At 43.9% G+C, this 14,372-nt stretch overlaps 2 protein-coding genes across 14 annotated transcripts in view; both read right to left on the bottom strand.

Moving 5' to 3' along the window:
• INPP4A (inositol polyphosphate-4-phosphatase type I A) overlaps positions 1–2,938 on the bottom strand; it is a 130,106-nt gene extending 127,168 nt beyond the window's left edge. For 11 of the 13 annotated variants that reach the window (XM_075093171.1, XM_075093263.1, XM_075093199.1 and 8 more), the window contains exon 1: positions 2,826–2,938. The gene's annotated coding sequence lies outside the window, so the exon portion shown is untranslated. The remainder of the gene's footprint in view (positions 1–2,825) is intronic. The other 2 variants (XM_075093190.1, XM_075093236.1) reach the window with 1 other exon arrangement.
• Positions 2,939–8,617: 5,679 nt separating this feature from the next.
• Positions 8,618–14,367, bottom strand: COA5 (cytochrome c oxidase assembly factor 5). Its single transcript, XM_075093335.1, has 3 exons — positions 14,153–14,367; positions 13,624–13,707; positions 8,618–11,488 (listed from the first exon to the last, which is right to left on the bottom strand). The coding sequence occupies exons 1-3, from the start codon at positions 14,252–14,254 to the stop codon at positions 11,447–11,449; spliced, it is 228 nt and encodes a 75-aa protein (XP_074949436.1). The 5' UTR covers positions 14,255–14,367; the 3' UTR covers positions 8,618–11,446.
• Positions 14,368–14,372: the final 5 nt, after the last annotated feature.

Raw genomic sequence — 14,372 nt, 5'->3', positions numbered from 1 at the left:
GAAACAGGAAGGGAAGTGACAAGCAGAAGCAAAGAGCACACAAGACAGAGCTCTGAGCTATGCTGCCCAGGTTATTTGACCCCCTATCTCTCGTCAAGCACAACAGGCAGAGGTTTTGAACTTCATCTCCAAGCAAGGCAATTTCTCTCCACATCCAGGCAAGAAATGGGGAAGTTTTTTCCAATAAAGGGGGTTAGAGAGGTATTCTTGTATTCTAAAGCGGCATCTAACGTACTAGCAATTAGGTAATTAAAGTTTGCTGTAACAAAGCACATGCCAGAAGCCTGAACTAAATCTTAACAAAGGAACAAGAACCAAAAAGGGATCCTTGGCCGCCTTATTTTATTTCCTAGTTCCAGTACAACAACACAGAGATTAAGAAGCCCAGAACATATAAGAAACAGAGCAGCCATTTCACTCCACTCAACTCCTTCCATTTAATACAGCACCTGTGCAACCAGACTGGACCTAAACAGGCTTAAGATACGGCTGAGGATGTCCAACCTTCGATACATCTGAGGCCTTAAAACCAAAAATTCTACTACCCTAGTTGGATTATAGCCTTCTGTCTCAGTTGACAGCAAGACAGAAGTTGAGTAAGTTTCTGCAGCGGTGTGATCACTGCCTGCAGTAACAGAGCCAACACCCTCTGAAGACCCTTTGCCACACTTTGGCAGGGCTCTTTGTTTCTCCATGGGTCCCTACAAGCTACCACTCACTATAGATTAAGTTAAAATTAGCTCATTAAAAATAAATTAAATAACAGGCAAAGTTGTCATGTATCAAGAAAAACACGTAAGGCCTAGATACATATTCTTGGTAATAGCACTGAAATCGTGATTTGCTAACAACTTGGTACTGCCAGCAGGGAGCAGTGAATAAAAGAGGTCACATTCACCTCAAAGCTTGGAAAGCGCCAGAACTTCTAAACTTAAAAATACTAAATTTCAGGTTCTTGCCAAAAATACATATGTTCCCCCCCCCCCATTTGCTCCCACCTAACATTTGCATTGAGAGTTAGAGAGACTTGTGAAAAAATTGTCAAGATATTGCATTCCCTGTGAAGGCCCTGTGAGTTCCTAGAAGCAATGCAGCCCACTGAATGAAAATTTTCAGAAGCAGGAAAAACCTTACTAAGTTTTTTAAATTAAAAACTTTTGAAAAAGCATTAGCAAACAGTGACTCCTCAAGGGGAAACAAATAATCTTGTTTCCAGAACAACAGGATTCTGCTAGCCCATCTCCCTTGCTTTAGAGTTTGAGGGCGTGCAAACACAGAAGAGCCTCTGCTTCTGTTGCTTAAAAAGTAAGCCAGCGAGAGCTTCCCAGCTGGCTCTCTACTGCCAACGTACACAGGCTCAATACTACAGACTTCTGCAGAAAGAATGATATTGGCCTGCAGATGGAGAGCTACTATCAGCACAGAGTGGCTGACTACCTCTATCGTCCTCGCAGCACCTGCAGCCCGTGCTGAGCCTTGACCATCATATATTGACTTTGCTCGTTGTGTGGGGGAAAATGTATGCCACGGGGACAAATCTACAACTTCATTCTTACCCTGCTCCATCAAAGCCACGTGAAATGGATGATGGTGCATCAGTACTGCAAAGGCATTTCTACTGTATTTCACAACCATATTCTAGCTTAATAAATGGGCAAAAATCTGAAATATGCACCCAACTAAACATAAAATCTGTTTCCCTTTAAGGCTTTTCTACATGGGAAAGGAATCATAAAAGCTGGTCTGGAATAAATTCAGGGAGGTTAAATGTTCTTAAACATCCTACCACTTTGCACAGCACACCCTGCTCGCTAAGCTCTGCTCTTCAATTCCCCGTTCCCTGAACGACGGCATCGCTGCTGAAAAAGCGGAGCTCACCAAAGCGCCCGGACGCACCACGCGTCAGCGGGCAGCAATCGCGAACGGACCCTCCCATCGTTGCTTTTTCAAGCTCTTGCTGCCCATACCGAAGGGACGATCCCACCTCAGGACGGGGCCTCCTGCACACACACAGACACGGGTGTTTCTGCGAGTCTCGGAGTGCCAAAGTGCACGGGTGCGGAGGGCGTAGCGCTGCTTACGGTCCCAACCCCACCACCTCGCCCTGGGGTCACCCGACACCGCGACGACTAATGCGGCAGATCGGGAGCTTCTCGGGGACGCAGGGCCTGCCAGCCACCCCGCCGTCCTACAAGCCCACGCCGCGGCACGAAGCCATCAACCAAGCACCCGGGCTAATACCAAAAAGCACAGATCTCATAAAAACACCTGGAAAGAGGGATGCACAGGACCCTCCGAACACCCGCTTAAATAACACACCGAAAGCAACATCACCCCTTTTTTTTTTTTGATGTCTCAACCGGGCATCTTCTCCCGAGGCAGCTGTTTATACGCCCTTATTTAGAGGCGGCACCCGGCGCTCAGGACGAGCCTTGCTCGATGAGAGGCGGGCGCCCCACGACACACCGACACCGCCGCCAAACGCAGCGGCGCGCTGCAAGATGACAACAAGGGTGACCGAAACCGCCCCGGGCACGAAGCAAACCCCGGCTTGCTGCCGGAGCCTCCCCAAGATGGGGGCTCAGCGGCGGGCGGAGGCGCTGCCCTCACCCCCACCCCCGGAGCTGTCAGCGGCGCCTCCCGCCTCGGCGGTAGGAGACCCGCCGGCCCCGGCGAGGCCCGGCCCCCACCCCGGAGGCTCGCCTTCCCCTCCGGCCCCCTCCTCAGAACGCGGCTGGGCAGCTCCCCGGCTGCCCCCGGAGGGAGGGAGACCGGCCGGCCGGCCGGCGGGTCCGTGTGTCCGTCCGTCCCGCCGCCCCGCTTACCTCCGCGGCCCCGGCTCGCCCGGCACCACCCCGCGGCAGCCGCCGAGCCCCGCAGCCCTCAGCGGCCCGGCGACCGCCCGCCCGCTCGTGACGGCACCGGGAGCGGCGGCGGCCCCGCCCCTCCACCGGGCCCGTCCCCGCCCCCTGCGCCCGCCCGCCCCCCGCCAGGCCCCGGCGCACCCCGGGAGGCGGGCAGGTGGGGGCGGCGAGGGCGGCGAGTTACGGAGAACGCGGGGGAAGACTGAAATAAGGCAGCGCTCGGTGCGCCTCCGGTGACAGCGGCCTCCCAGCGAGCCGCCGGCTCCCTCGGGCTTAGTCATCGCCGAGTCCGAGGGACGCAAAAACACACACCACGGCATTCGCCTGTACCGTCATCTGCAGCCAGGAATCGGGGATTTTGCGAAGGAAAATGTCACGGGCCTGAGAGGCGTGCACAGGGCAGCCATGAAGCTTGGGCAAAGTAATTTGAGATAATAATCCAGGGTATTTTTTTTTCTTTTCTAATGAAAACTCCGGCACGTTTCCTCCATTCATCCTTACTCACCGCCAAAGCTCAGCTGCTTGACAGCTGGCTCAACCAGCTACGCTTGTTGAAACTGCTGTACAGCTGGAGTCCGGCCTCCATTTCTTCATCAATTTCTGTATCATGCTGCTGTCAGTGAGGGATTTACCTCACTCAGGCAGCATCAAATGTCATTTGAAAAAACACAAGAAGAGGTCACAGTCCGGCTCTGGCTCATTCTATTATTTTTTTACATGGTGCGCAAATACCAAGAGGAAAGGTGACTCACCACGGCCCTGGGGGGCTCCCAGGAGGTACACAAAGGGCTCCTGCATGCAAGGAAACCCACTGAAGCCGGGCATTAGTGGGAGACACACTGACACGCTCGTCCAGACGCCTCCGGCCAACTGTGCGTGATCTGCAGAGGACGGCTGCCAACTACCAGCTGAGTCAGTCCCAACACCACTCTAGTGTAAGAATTTTAATTTGCCTGTTACAGTTCCCTGGTGCTAGAAGCTGCCAGCTCAAGTCCTCGATACGATCTGAATTTGGATGGAGAAGCCAGGAGACGCAGCTTTTTTCATTTTTCTTTCCACCTGTTTGTGGTGAAATTCCATTTTTAGCTGTGTGACAGAACTGATCCAAGCACTTCCGTTTCACACACACACAAAAAAACCACAGAGAACTCAGAAGAGCTTATTTTCAATGCCTAGTCAAACATGTGATTTTTAGCATTTTTTTTTGGTCCCAGTTTAGCACAAAGCTAATGAACCATGCCATGTTTTTAAACAAAAAGGAGACAGAAAATAGGAGTTCCTCTGCATACCATGCAAGTTTAAAGCCATCCTCTCACAAAAATGTTAAATATACTTGGACAGAACAAGCCAGAAAGCAAGCAAGCACCGTCACTAGCATTCTTCGATTTGAATAGAGTTCGACAGGGTTAAGAAGCACAAAACATTGTAGGTTTTTTTGTAGCTGATGACAATTTTAATCATCATCAACCAAAACACGCCCTTTTAAAAACAGCAGGCTTGGACAACTCCCCAGCAAGGATCCTGGAAGAACAGTGTTTACTACTGATGTTCACTTAGCATCAGTAAATCAAAACAGCACTAAAACCCAGACCAGAAGGGCGCTTATGTTGCGCCAGCATTGAGAAAGGACACTGAGAACAACCAGTTTACTGATAGGCAGAGCAGGTCGAGTCGGCCAGGACAAGAAAAAGAGAAAAGCCGCCAGGGTAGGAACAGACAAGGTAGGCAGGTTTTTCACATTCCTAATTTTTTTGTAAGACTGTGGGTTTTCTTAAACAAATCTAAGTAACAAACCTCAAAAAGCTAATTGTCAGAGGGGAGCTGTATTAGAGCAGAGGAACTTGAAAGCTGCCCTGGGACCACTACCAGGTTTAAGGTTATTCAACCTTTTCCTCAAAGATGTTGAAGCACGTATAAACTCACCACTGATTATATTTGTGGACAACACAAAAGCTGGCACTATGGTGAACAAAAGAACTGGGCTGTTGCGTAAGAGTTCTGGAACAGCTGATGAAGCATGCTGTTCAGATTTTTTCTTTTTAATAGCCATATCTCAGGTTATACATCCAGGAAAAGAACACAAAGCTGCACCTTGAACACTGGGAAAACAGCAGACTGAAAAAACTGTTTACTCTGAAAAAGGCATCGGGGTAGTAATGGACAAGGAACTGAACATGAGATCCCAACTTAACACTGTGACAAAATGTGACATGCATTGGAAGCACAATCAATAGCGTAGACAGAAAGAGGAGATTCTTCCCACATACAGATCACTGAAAAAATATAAAAGGGGTTTATCTCCTTCTTAAAAGCAGATTACAAGTTTGTGAGGGGACTAAGGAAGACAAGCATTACACAAGATTTTAGGATGTCAATCCACGCATTTAATCAAAAAACATTGAGCGATTTTTTAGTTTTAAATGCATTCCCAGCAAGAAAATACAAGATACTACTAACCTCTCTTGCAGAACCATCCCCTCCCCTTTTCCTGTATGTGGTACCTGAGCTCAAATTCTGATCATGAGACAGACATGCACTTTAAACAGAGGGAGAAAACTGGGAGGAGTGGCTGATACTCCAAAAGACTGTGCTGCCATTCAGCAAGACCTGGACAGGCTGGAGAGCTGGGCCGAGGGGACCCTGATGAAATTCAACAAGAGCAAGGGCAAGGTCCTGCTCCTGGGGAGGAACAACCCCAGGCACCAGGACAGGTTGGGGGCTGAACTACTGGAAAGTGGCTCCGCTGAGAAGGACCTGGGAGTGCTGGTGGACAACAAGCTGACCCTCAGCCAGCACTGTGCCCTTGTGGCCAAGAAGGCAAACGATATCCTGGGCTGCATTAAAAGGAGTGTGGCCAGCAGGTCAAGATTATCCTCCCCCTCTACTCCACCCCAGTGAGGCCACATCTGGAGTGCTGTGTCCAGTTCTGGGCCCCCCAGTTTAAGGACAGGGAACTGCTCGAGCAAGTCCAGTGGAGAGCTACCAAGATGATCAGGGGGCTGGAGCATCTCCCTTATGAGGAAAGGCTGAGAGACCTGGGTTTGCTCAGCCTGGACAAGAGAAGACTGAGGGGGGATCTCATCAATGCTTATAAATATCTAAAGGGAGGGTGTCAAGAGGATGGGACTGGACTCTTTTCAGTGGTGCCCAATGACAGGCCAAGGGACAATGGGCACAAGTTGGAACACAGGAAGTTCCACCTCTGTATGAGACAAAACTTCTTCCCTGTGAGGGTGCCAGCGCAGTGGCACAGGCTGCACAGGGAGGGTGTGGAGTCTCCTTCCCTGGAGACATTCAAAACCCACCCACCTGGACGCGTTCCTGTGCCCCCTGCTCTGGGTGTGCCTGCTCAAGCAGGGGGGTTGGATGAGATGATCTCCAGAGGTCCCTTCCAACCCCTGCCATTCTGTGATTCTGTGTGTGATTACTAGCTATTGAAATATACTATCAAATGAAGACACAGATTACATTTTACACCTTTTTCAAGAGCCAATGCCCTTCTCTAATGGGAGGTCAGATTAGATGAAGGGTGTTAAGCTCTCTTACCTTAATTGCTAATATTAAGCAGGAAGAAAGGGACACTTCACTGGATGTCCAGACTTAGCTGATAAAGGACTTAATATAGTCTCTGTATTTATATTGAGCAATGCAAAATTTTAGACAACCAATAGTCAGCTTCTATTTACCCTCATCTTCCTCAGCATGCTAGCGATCCAACGCCCTACAACAGAGTTCTTACCCAGATTTCCACAAACAACCCTGCTGTAGCCATTAGAGAGGTACGGCTGATACAGAATCAAAAGCCTGAGACAAGCAATATCTAACAAATACTAGACCTCTGTGACCTACGTACCACAGAGACTTCAAAACTTTCCCCACCAAAAAAGCCTTAAAAATTCCTGCCCTAAATTGACAGAAAAATTCTATATTCCTCATCCTTCATGATAATGAGGGACAACACAATACAATTCTACAATAGCACAGATTATCACTGGAACTTAGGAATTACAAACGACTTTCTATATTCACTGTTTTTTCCCTAGCTTCTTCTTAAGTAATAGCAGCAATATTGCAAAAATATTTTGGATCTCTTGTTCTAAGTCACAGAGATTCTCTTGTATAATTTCTTCTGTTACTAAAAATCTTTAAGAAATTATTCCCTTCCATTTCACTGCAGCCTATTACTACCTACCTGCAAAGAATGAGGCACATGAAAGCTTTCATCAGGACAAACAAACCTCAGCTCAATATAAAAAATAATTTCAATGTTTACCTACTAAACCACATTATTTGAAATATATCACCTGCTACTGGCATCATTAAGCAGCTATTAAAATGCTAACTTGCTTCCTGTCCTCTCAATGTTTAAGGACATTATTAATCGACCTACTGTAAACCCTGAAAATAAAGCATAGTCCGCTTCAAGAAGCTGCTCTTGATGTTTACAGAGTTTTCTTCCTACTGAGTGTCAGCCAAGTCATCATGGAGCATACCACTTACAGAAATAACTGGCTAATCATCTTCTGAAGATACCTGCAGGACAACCATGCCAGGGACAAACAGATCAGCACACACATTTGGAAAAAGAAGAAAGGATCTTAAGGTTTCTGGTTATTATTCTGTCAACTACAGTTTACGATGGAAATTAAACACTGTCATGCTCTTCAGCTTTAGATGATGAGATACATATTTAGAATAAATACACATATTCTAAATGACCATGTATCAAGTGCTAAGGCAGCCTGAGGACTTGTGAAATTCATCATGTCAACAAAGCTGCTACAGTTCTGTGTTTCTAAGTTTTCCAACCAAAGGCTTAAACAACAGATACTGCTTACCACCTACAATCTGTGGCTGCATTTTTAGATGATGATTTCACTTAGTGCTCTTTTATGAGCAGAAGGTATCAGTCTAGTTTGTTCCGGGCTTCCACTGAAATAATATTGTTTTTATAATTTGCTTTGGAAAAAAGCATATCATCCAACCTGCTACTCCCCAGAAACTTAGAAGAGAGACTATGCAACCGATTTCTTATGCCAACCAGTGAATAATGAAGCTCTTTGTAATACAAATGCACACATTCTGGAAGCACAAAAGCTTTCAAAAGTTTGGTTTTTTTTTTTTTAAATATGCTTTGTCTTTCCTTTTAAGAGGCATAACTTAAATAAAAAATGCATGCAGACTTGATAACCAACAACCCCTTTCTCTCACTTTTCAATATACATACACATGGGCCTTCATTAAGCAGATTCTCCTTAAACAATATGCTTATCACTTCATACTAACTTAAAAGAACGCAGTTAATGACCTAAAGAATTTTCAGACCAGAGTAAATGACTATGGCCTATTTCTTACCATAATAAACATGTGAGTATTTCTGCAATGTGTTTACAGCTACGTACATACAAACGTGTTTGCAGGATTGAACCACGGAGAGAACATGTTAATTGATGAAACCAGATGTAGTAACACAGACAAGTCCTAACGCCGACAGAGCCAGTCTGTGACATGCATCTCGACAGCATTCAGCACGCTTTGACTCTGCCACCATGTAAAACAAATGGAAGAAATTAGAGCAGCAGTGAAAGGTTTTTGCAAATTGCGTCCTGTGCTTATTTGATACAAAATATTAGCACTGCATATATTTGTGATTCTAAAGCCACTAAGAGCCTTTTGGTGCCATTTTAACCTTTTGTCCCCAGCAGTCCAATTTCATGGACTCAAACACATTACACATTGAATCTTGCAAAATCTACCAGAGATTAGAAATGTGTATTTTTTAATAAAAGCCCATGGTGTAGCACAAGGCATGAGACTTAAAAATAACATACTCAAACAAAAACATTTTGTGTATTGGGAAGAAAGCTGGAATCACACATGCAAATTTATAGTACTTAGGGCTTTCCATTACTGAAACAAATTATTTTTCACACAGGAAACATTAATAGCTCTCAAGTAGGACGGTGCTCAAAGTCCCAAGGCAATTATATAATTAGTCATTTTTAGACAGAATATTACACAGGATTGGAATTGAGCAATGATAGTCTCTCGAGCAAGTCAGTATTTAGCTACATATTATATGTATTTTTACATTGTCCTAGATAGCCTAGTAAACCATTAGGAAGTTTTGTCACTAAGAGATTCTACTGGATCAAATAATACAAGTATTCTGTTAAATTAATTATGAAATCCTTGAATGCCTAGTAGCAAACACTACATTTAATTTTAACACTTCATCTTAACTGGATCAAGCCAATTACTAAACATAACTTTAACTAGTTCTCTGTCAATGATCTGTTATCTGCCTGCTCCTTTCCAAAAGAGGTTTCTGCAGCACCATCAGGTGAAGCTCAGTGATTATGGCTGAGAAAGGGACAGATCACCTGAAGCATCAAGCCTGTAGTCCCCTGTGGCAGGGCCGACCATGGAAGAGTCCTTGACTACCAAAACCACATACCATTCCCACTCTTCTCTCTAACTGACATTTAATCACTTGCCAAGTAGCTTTAAATTTATTTTTACTCCATTTTTTAAAAATTCCCCCACCACCATGGAGAAGGCTTTTGAGTAATACTTTGAAATGAGAGCATTACATTAAGAATACTCTTATAGACATCCCATCAATTTATCATTTTAGTATACATAAAGGACAATATGGTAACTAGGTTGTGGAAAACAAAGGATGTTTACAGCCCTTCAACAAATGAACTAGCTATCACATGAAAACATTAAATCAGTGTTGATTTATGATTGCAAAAATAAAATCCTACAGATACACAGAACAAAAACATACTTTGACTGATCAAAGAGCAGTTGCTTAAGACAGACAGAATTAAATAATCAGCATGCACTCATTCACTGAAGTCATTGATTTTACAAATGGTAAGTGTTGGATGCATCTGTTCAGACTAAATGTGAATCAGTCACATGGCTATAAGCTCCAGCCAAGAAAAGAAGGTACTATGACTCTCTCCCCTCTCACTATTTCCTAATATTTTTTTCTAATCAGCTTGTCTGAAGTTATTTCAGTTTCCATATGCAAGGGTTACACTACCATGTGTTTCTTAAAGGCTTCAAAAGGCAGAGAAGGAGATAGAGACATTGAAGGAAGGAAAAAAAGTATTCTTCAGAAACAAGTTCTTAAACAGAAGCAGTAAGTGTTGACCAGTCACACTTTAAGCACTATTTAATGCTTGTTACCCCCATAAACCCCACTTCCTTACCACGGTGGGTCAAGAGAGACTAGCTGATAGATGTTAACACTGTCATACTGCAGACAGATCTGCCAGTCACCCGTGATCAAAGGGAAGCAAACCAGTATTTTCCTCTATTAATTTATTTGCTTTTCAGCTGTTTTATAACTTATGAAACTGTATAAAATTTGACTAAGCACAAAAAAATTCTAAAGCAAGAGCAAGTTTTAAGAAGTTTGTAGCAAAAACTATATACAATTTAAATTGATACAAATGGCAATTTGAACACTTTACACCCATAAATGTGAACCAGAAATGCAGAGAGAAGTGATCAAGTAAAAAGAAGAAAAATGCTCACAAAGTAAATCTGTGGGACGCAGCTTCCTATGAACACAATAAAGCCCAGATCATCATCCCTGGTTTGCACATCTGTTTGGATTAGTGTTGATGCACTTGCTTGGAAAATAATAAAGAAAGATCATTCAGGGTCATCTCAGAGGAACTTAAATATTGGTTGTAAGTACTTCTAGAACACAGTAATAGCAGCCACGGTCTCCTTAACTGTTGGCCTGAGGAACACCTTCCTCACCAATCCAAAGATTGGTGATAATTAGCCACATCCTGGCATACAGCTTTCAAGTCATTGACTAGAATAATGCTATAGTTCTCTTGGGCTTGTGTCAATACAAAGAGAACACGAATTACTGAAAGATAAACCAGCCATCCTTTAATTTAGAGTAACCAAATTTTAATCTACTTGTCCAATGAGACTAGGCTGTGTTAATAAACACGTACATCAATCATCACATTGAAAGGAATTCACAGCAAGAGGAAAAAGATGCTATCCTTGTACCTTTGGGACTGCAAAACCATTGCCACTCCTACCTAGTAGTGCAGGTTTATTGGGTAACAAACCCATTGGGGAGGAAGCAGCTTGCAGATACATTTCACAACCTCGGTCAACTTGTCATCTCTGGAAACACCTCTACCCTGAGGTATCCTCGGGGATACCAGGTGAGCGAACTCCTGGTAACATATCTTGTATTATTTGTAATAGTAAAACATGATCAGAATTACTAAAACCACGAAAGACAACTTCACGTTGAAGCACAATGATAACTTCTGCAGCTTATTCTGGATTTTGCATATTTTATTGCAAGCATGTGACAAGTACCATTTTGGCCAGAACCTGCAGTTTTATGCTCGCTGCCTTTTTAACGTTTAGACGTGCATCCAGATCAATCTATCGGAATACTTGGGAGTAGATACCTTCCACGAAAACACTGCACAACAGGCTGCAGCAGACACAATCTTCTTACTTTAGTCTCTCTTTTGCTTAAAGTACTGATGAACCCTGATTTCCCATGGCTGGGTCTCTTCACAAGGACTTCAGTATCCCTTCCTTCCTCTGAATCTTGCCCTGGTATCCAACTGAAAATTGAAGTCAATATATTAAAACATTTTGCAAAAGAACTACTTTAGAGTGCTTATGCTATCTTGGCACTTTATAAAACAGAAGAAAGCACAGAATAAAGCAGAAGTCACTGTAAAGAAAATCAGTGATGTAGCCAACATGTCATAGGGCTCTTCCAAGGAAACAGACACTGTATTATCTTATATCTCATACAAAATTAAAATTATATGATAAGCATCCTGTGCATTCTGAAATAAACACCATAACACCACAAATGACAGAACAGCTTCATGGGATGGCAAGGAACTCATTGAAACAAGGCAGTGTAAGTCTACTTAGATGTGTTTTTCCAAACTTAACCGACAAGCTGAAGAAGGAAAATTCAGACTGGGTTGAAGTGGGAGTCACTGCAAATGTCAGTAAGGACAGGGATAACTTAAATGCAACAAGCATCTGGAAAGAAAAGAAAATCAGTAAAAACTGAAATAATATTCAGCCTGTAAAATCTGCAAGTCTCTTCTTGCCAGCTACAAAAAAAAAGGCATTTAATGGGAGGCAAAAAATGGCAGTAAAGCTAAAATAACAGCTACAGTGCAGCGCTTACTGAAAATAAACCACAGGTTTTTTCCCAGTGCAGCAGAAAAACATACTTTGATCTTGGGAGAATTCTTCTGAATTTAGATAGTCAGTCTTGAAGACAGCATTTACAGATTGCAATTCAGCCATATTCAGATATTAGACTGAGGACATACCTTCTACCTCCCTTAACTAACCCTCGTTTCAGGATTCAGAACTGCAGCAAAATTTGTAGAGCTGAACTGCCAGATGGCACAGCTTGTCCAATAACCAAGCAGCTTCCACTTCAAACCTTTTTCCTACTTCAATAACTTAAGTGTACTGAAGTTTATTCCTCTGATAAGAGATTATATTTCCTTTCAAAGAAAATGGCACCTAGGAAAAATCCTTGATTATTTTAGCATATTGTATGTTATATCTGCATTTAGTGTCTAACTTGTTCTTAAATAGCCTTTAAGTCTCACTATTATACCAAGCAAGAAATCTGGCAGAGCACAGTTACTGAAATTTACAGAGTTAACAGGACAAGAAAAATGCCATTCTTCAGCCTTAAAACTTGGAGCAGTTAAACAGAATCACATAAGAGCCAGGCCTCTTCCCACATGAAACTTAGTTTCATCAGGCTCCCTTAACAACCTGCAGACAGAAATACAAGCCCATCGTCTGGAGATACATATATTGCTACTGCAGCATCAAATAGGTATTTCAAGCATTAAATACACAGCATTTTTTCCTGACCATAAAAATAATAATTAATATGGTTCATATAGGAGAGGTACAGAAAGCTGCTATGGCTTAAGCAAAAACACAGACTGAAAGAAAAATTTTAGGTACAGTTTCAGCTGCATATTCTTATGTATCACATCAGCTAAAAATAAAAATGAGCCTTGCACTACTCATGCTTAGAAAGTTTTAATACCATCTTTGCTACACCTTAACTATTTTTTAAGTGTTGTGGACACACAAGCAAGATGTTTCTAGACAAGGAACTCCTATCAAAATTGGAGAAACTTTATCGAATTACATTTTTACAGCTGGCTTCTCACTACCATGCTTGATAGCTCACTACATAAAAAACCCAAAACTGTTCTTTATCATCACTTCAAGCCCTCCAAGAAAATTAATGAATGCAAGAGCCTGCTTTAACAGTGGAAATCTCTTTCAGTAGGACATTCTTTTCACTTAGTGTTCTTTGTTCATAGACAAAAATTAACTTGTCAATATCTTATCTTACAACTACCCGATCTACTTAAACCAATATTTTAAGTAATTAATATTACTTAAACCAAAGCTTTACTTAAAAAAAATTCCTACCTCATTTACATGTCACATGCTAAGCCTAATTAAATTTAAATATGCTTTTCTCCCTATCTTGTACACAGTCTACAACTTCTTCTTTATGAGAACAGCATACAACACCCATATTTTAAATGGAATTCAAAGGCAAGACCTGTTCTGCTTAATGCCACCAGTTTTACTGAGTTAAAAGTGGTTAAGCGGTGTTCTTCAGAAAGCAGGGAAAAGGACAGAAAGCAACAAGGCTGCTAGTGGAAGAAAATAGACTACAAACACTTACCATTGATCTTTTGCATGCAAAAAACGTCATTTGCAAACTCCTACAGTGTCCTTCCCTCAAACATTGTTTAGGACTTTTGTTTTCCTATCAGATGAAAAATAACAGATTAAAGACTTAACGGATTTCTGCAGCTTGTCAAAGACACATCAAAATACTTCAGACAAGGTTTATTCGGGATTTTGCTACAGTACAGTGATTTGCACTTTCTTCTGAAGCTATCATTTCTTAACCTGCTTAAAACACTAATTAATAGGCTTGAAAGGGACAACGAAGTAACAGCCCGTTTCTCCCACGGGCTCGCCCACGCCAGCGGGAGGCCACCGCCGCCGCCCGCCCCCGGGGCGCCCCCCGGCCCAGCAGCAGCCTCCACCCCCCTTCCCCCACTATAAGACGCCTCCATCTCAGGAAGGGCCTCAGGGCACGTTCCCCTCAGGGCTTAACCCGGGGGGAGGCGAGGGCGGCAGAAGCAGGAGCAGCAGCAGCGCCGCGGTGCTGGGGGCCTCCGCCCCGGGAGGGTGGCGGCGCTCACCTGCAGGACGCAGGGGCTCTCCAGCAGGCACTGCCGCAGGTCCTCCCTCACCCCCCCGCAGGCCCGCCCGTCCTCCTCCTTATCCTCGTAGTACTTGGGCATGGCAGCGGGACCAGGCCCTGCACCTCACTGCGGCGTACTCAAGCGCCGTTACCGGCGGCCGCCGCCATCTTAGCGCCCGGAGCCCTGCCGCCGCTTCCGGCGGCGGGGGGGGCGGGGG

Source organism: Phalacrocorax aristotelis, chromosome 1 (assembly GCF_949628215.1).
Source record: "Phalacrocorax aristotelis chromosome 1, bGulAri2.1, whole genome shotgun sequence".
Taxonomy (NCBI): Eukaryota; Metazoa; Chordata; class Aves; order Suliformes; family Phalacrocoracidae; genus Phalacrocorax; species Phalacrocorax aristotelis.
This window is presented reverse-complemented; position numbering and strand designations above follow the sequence as displayed.

Excerpts from the sequence above, each read along its gene's own strand:
- COA5 (XM_075093335.1), bottom strand. The coding sequence starts at position 14,254 with ATGCCCAAGTACTACGAGGATAAGGAGGAGGACGGGCGGGCCTGCGGG. Across the intron at positions 13,708-14,152 it reads AGAGCCCCTGCGTCCTGCAG|GAAAACAAAAGTCCTAAACA; the intron begins GTGAGCGCCGCC and ends TTCATCTGATAG. Across the intron at positions 11,489-13,623 it reads TTGCATGCAAAAGATCAATG|TTGGATACCAGGGCAAGATT; the intron begins GTAAGTGTTTGT and ends TTCAATTTTCAG.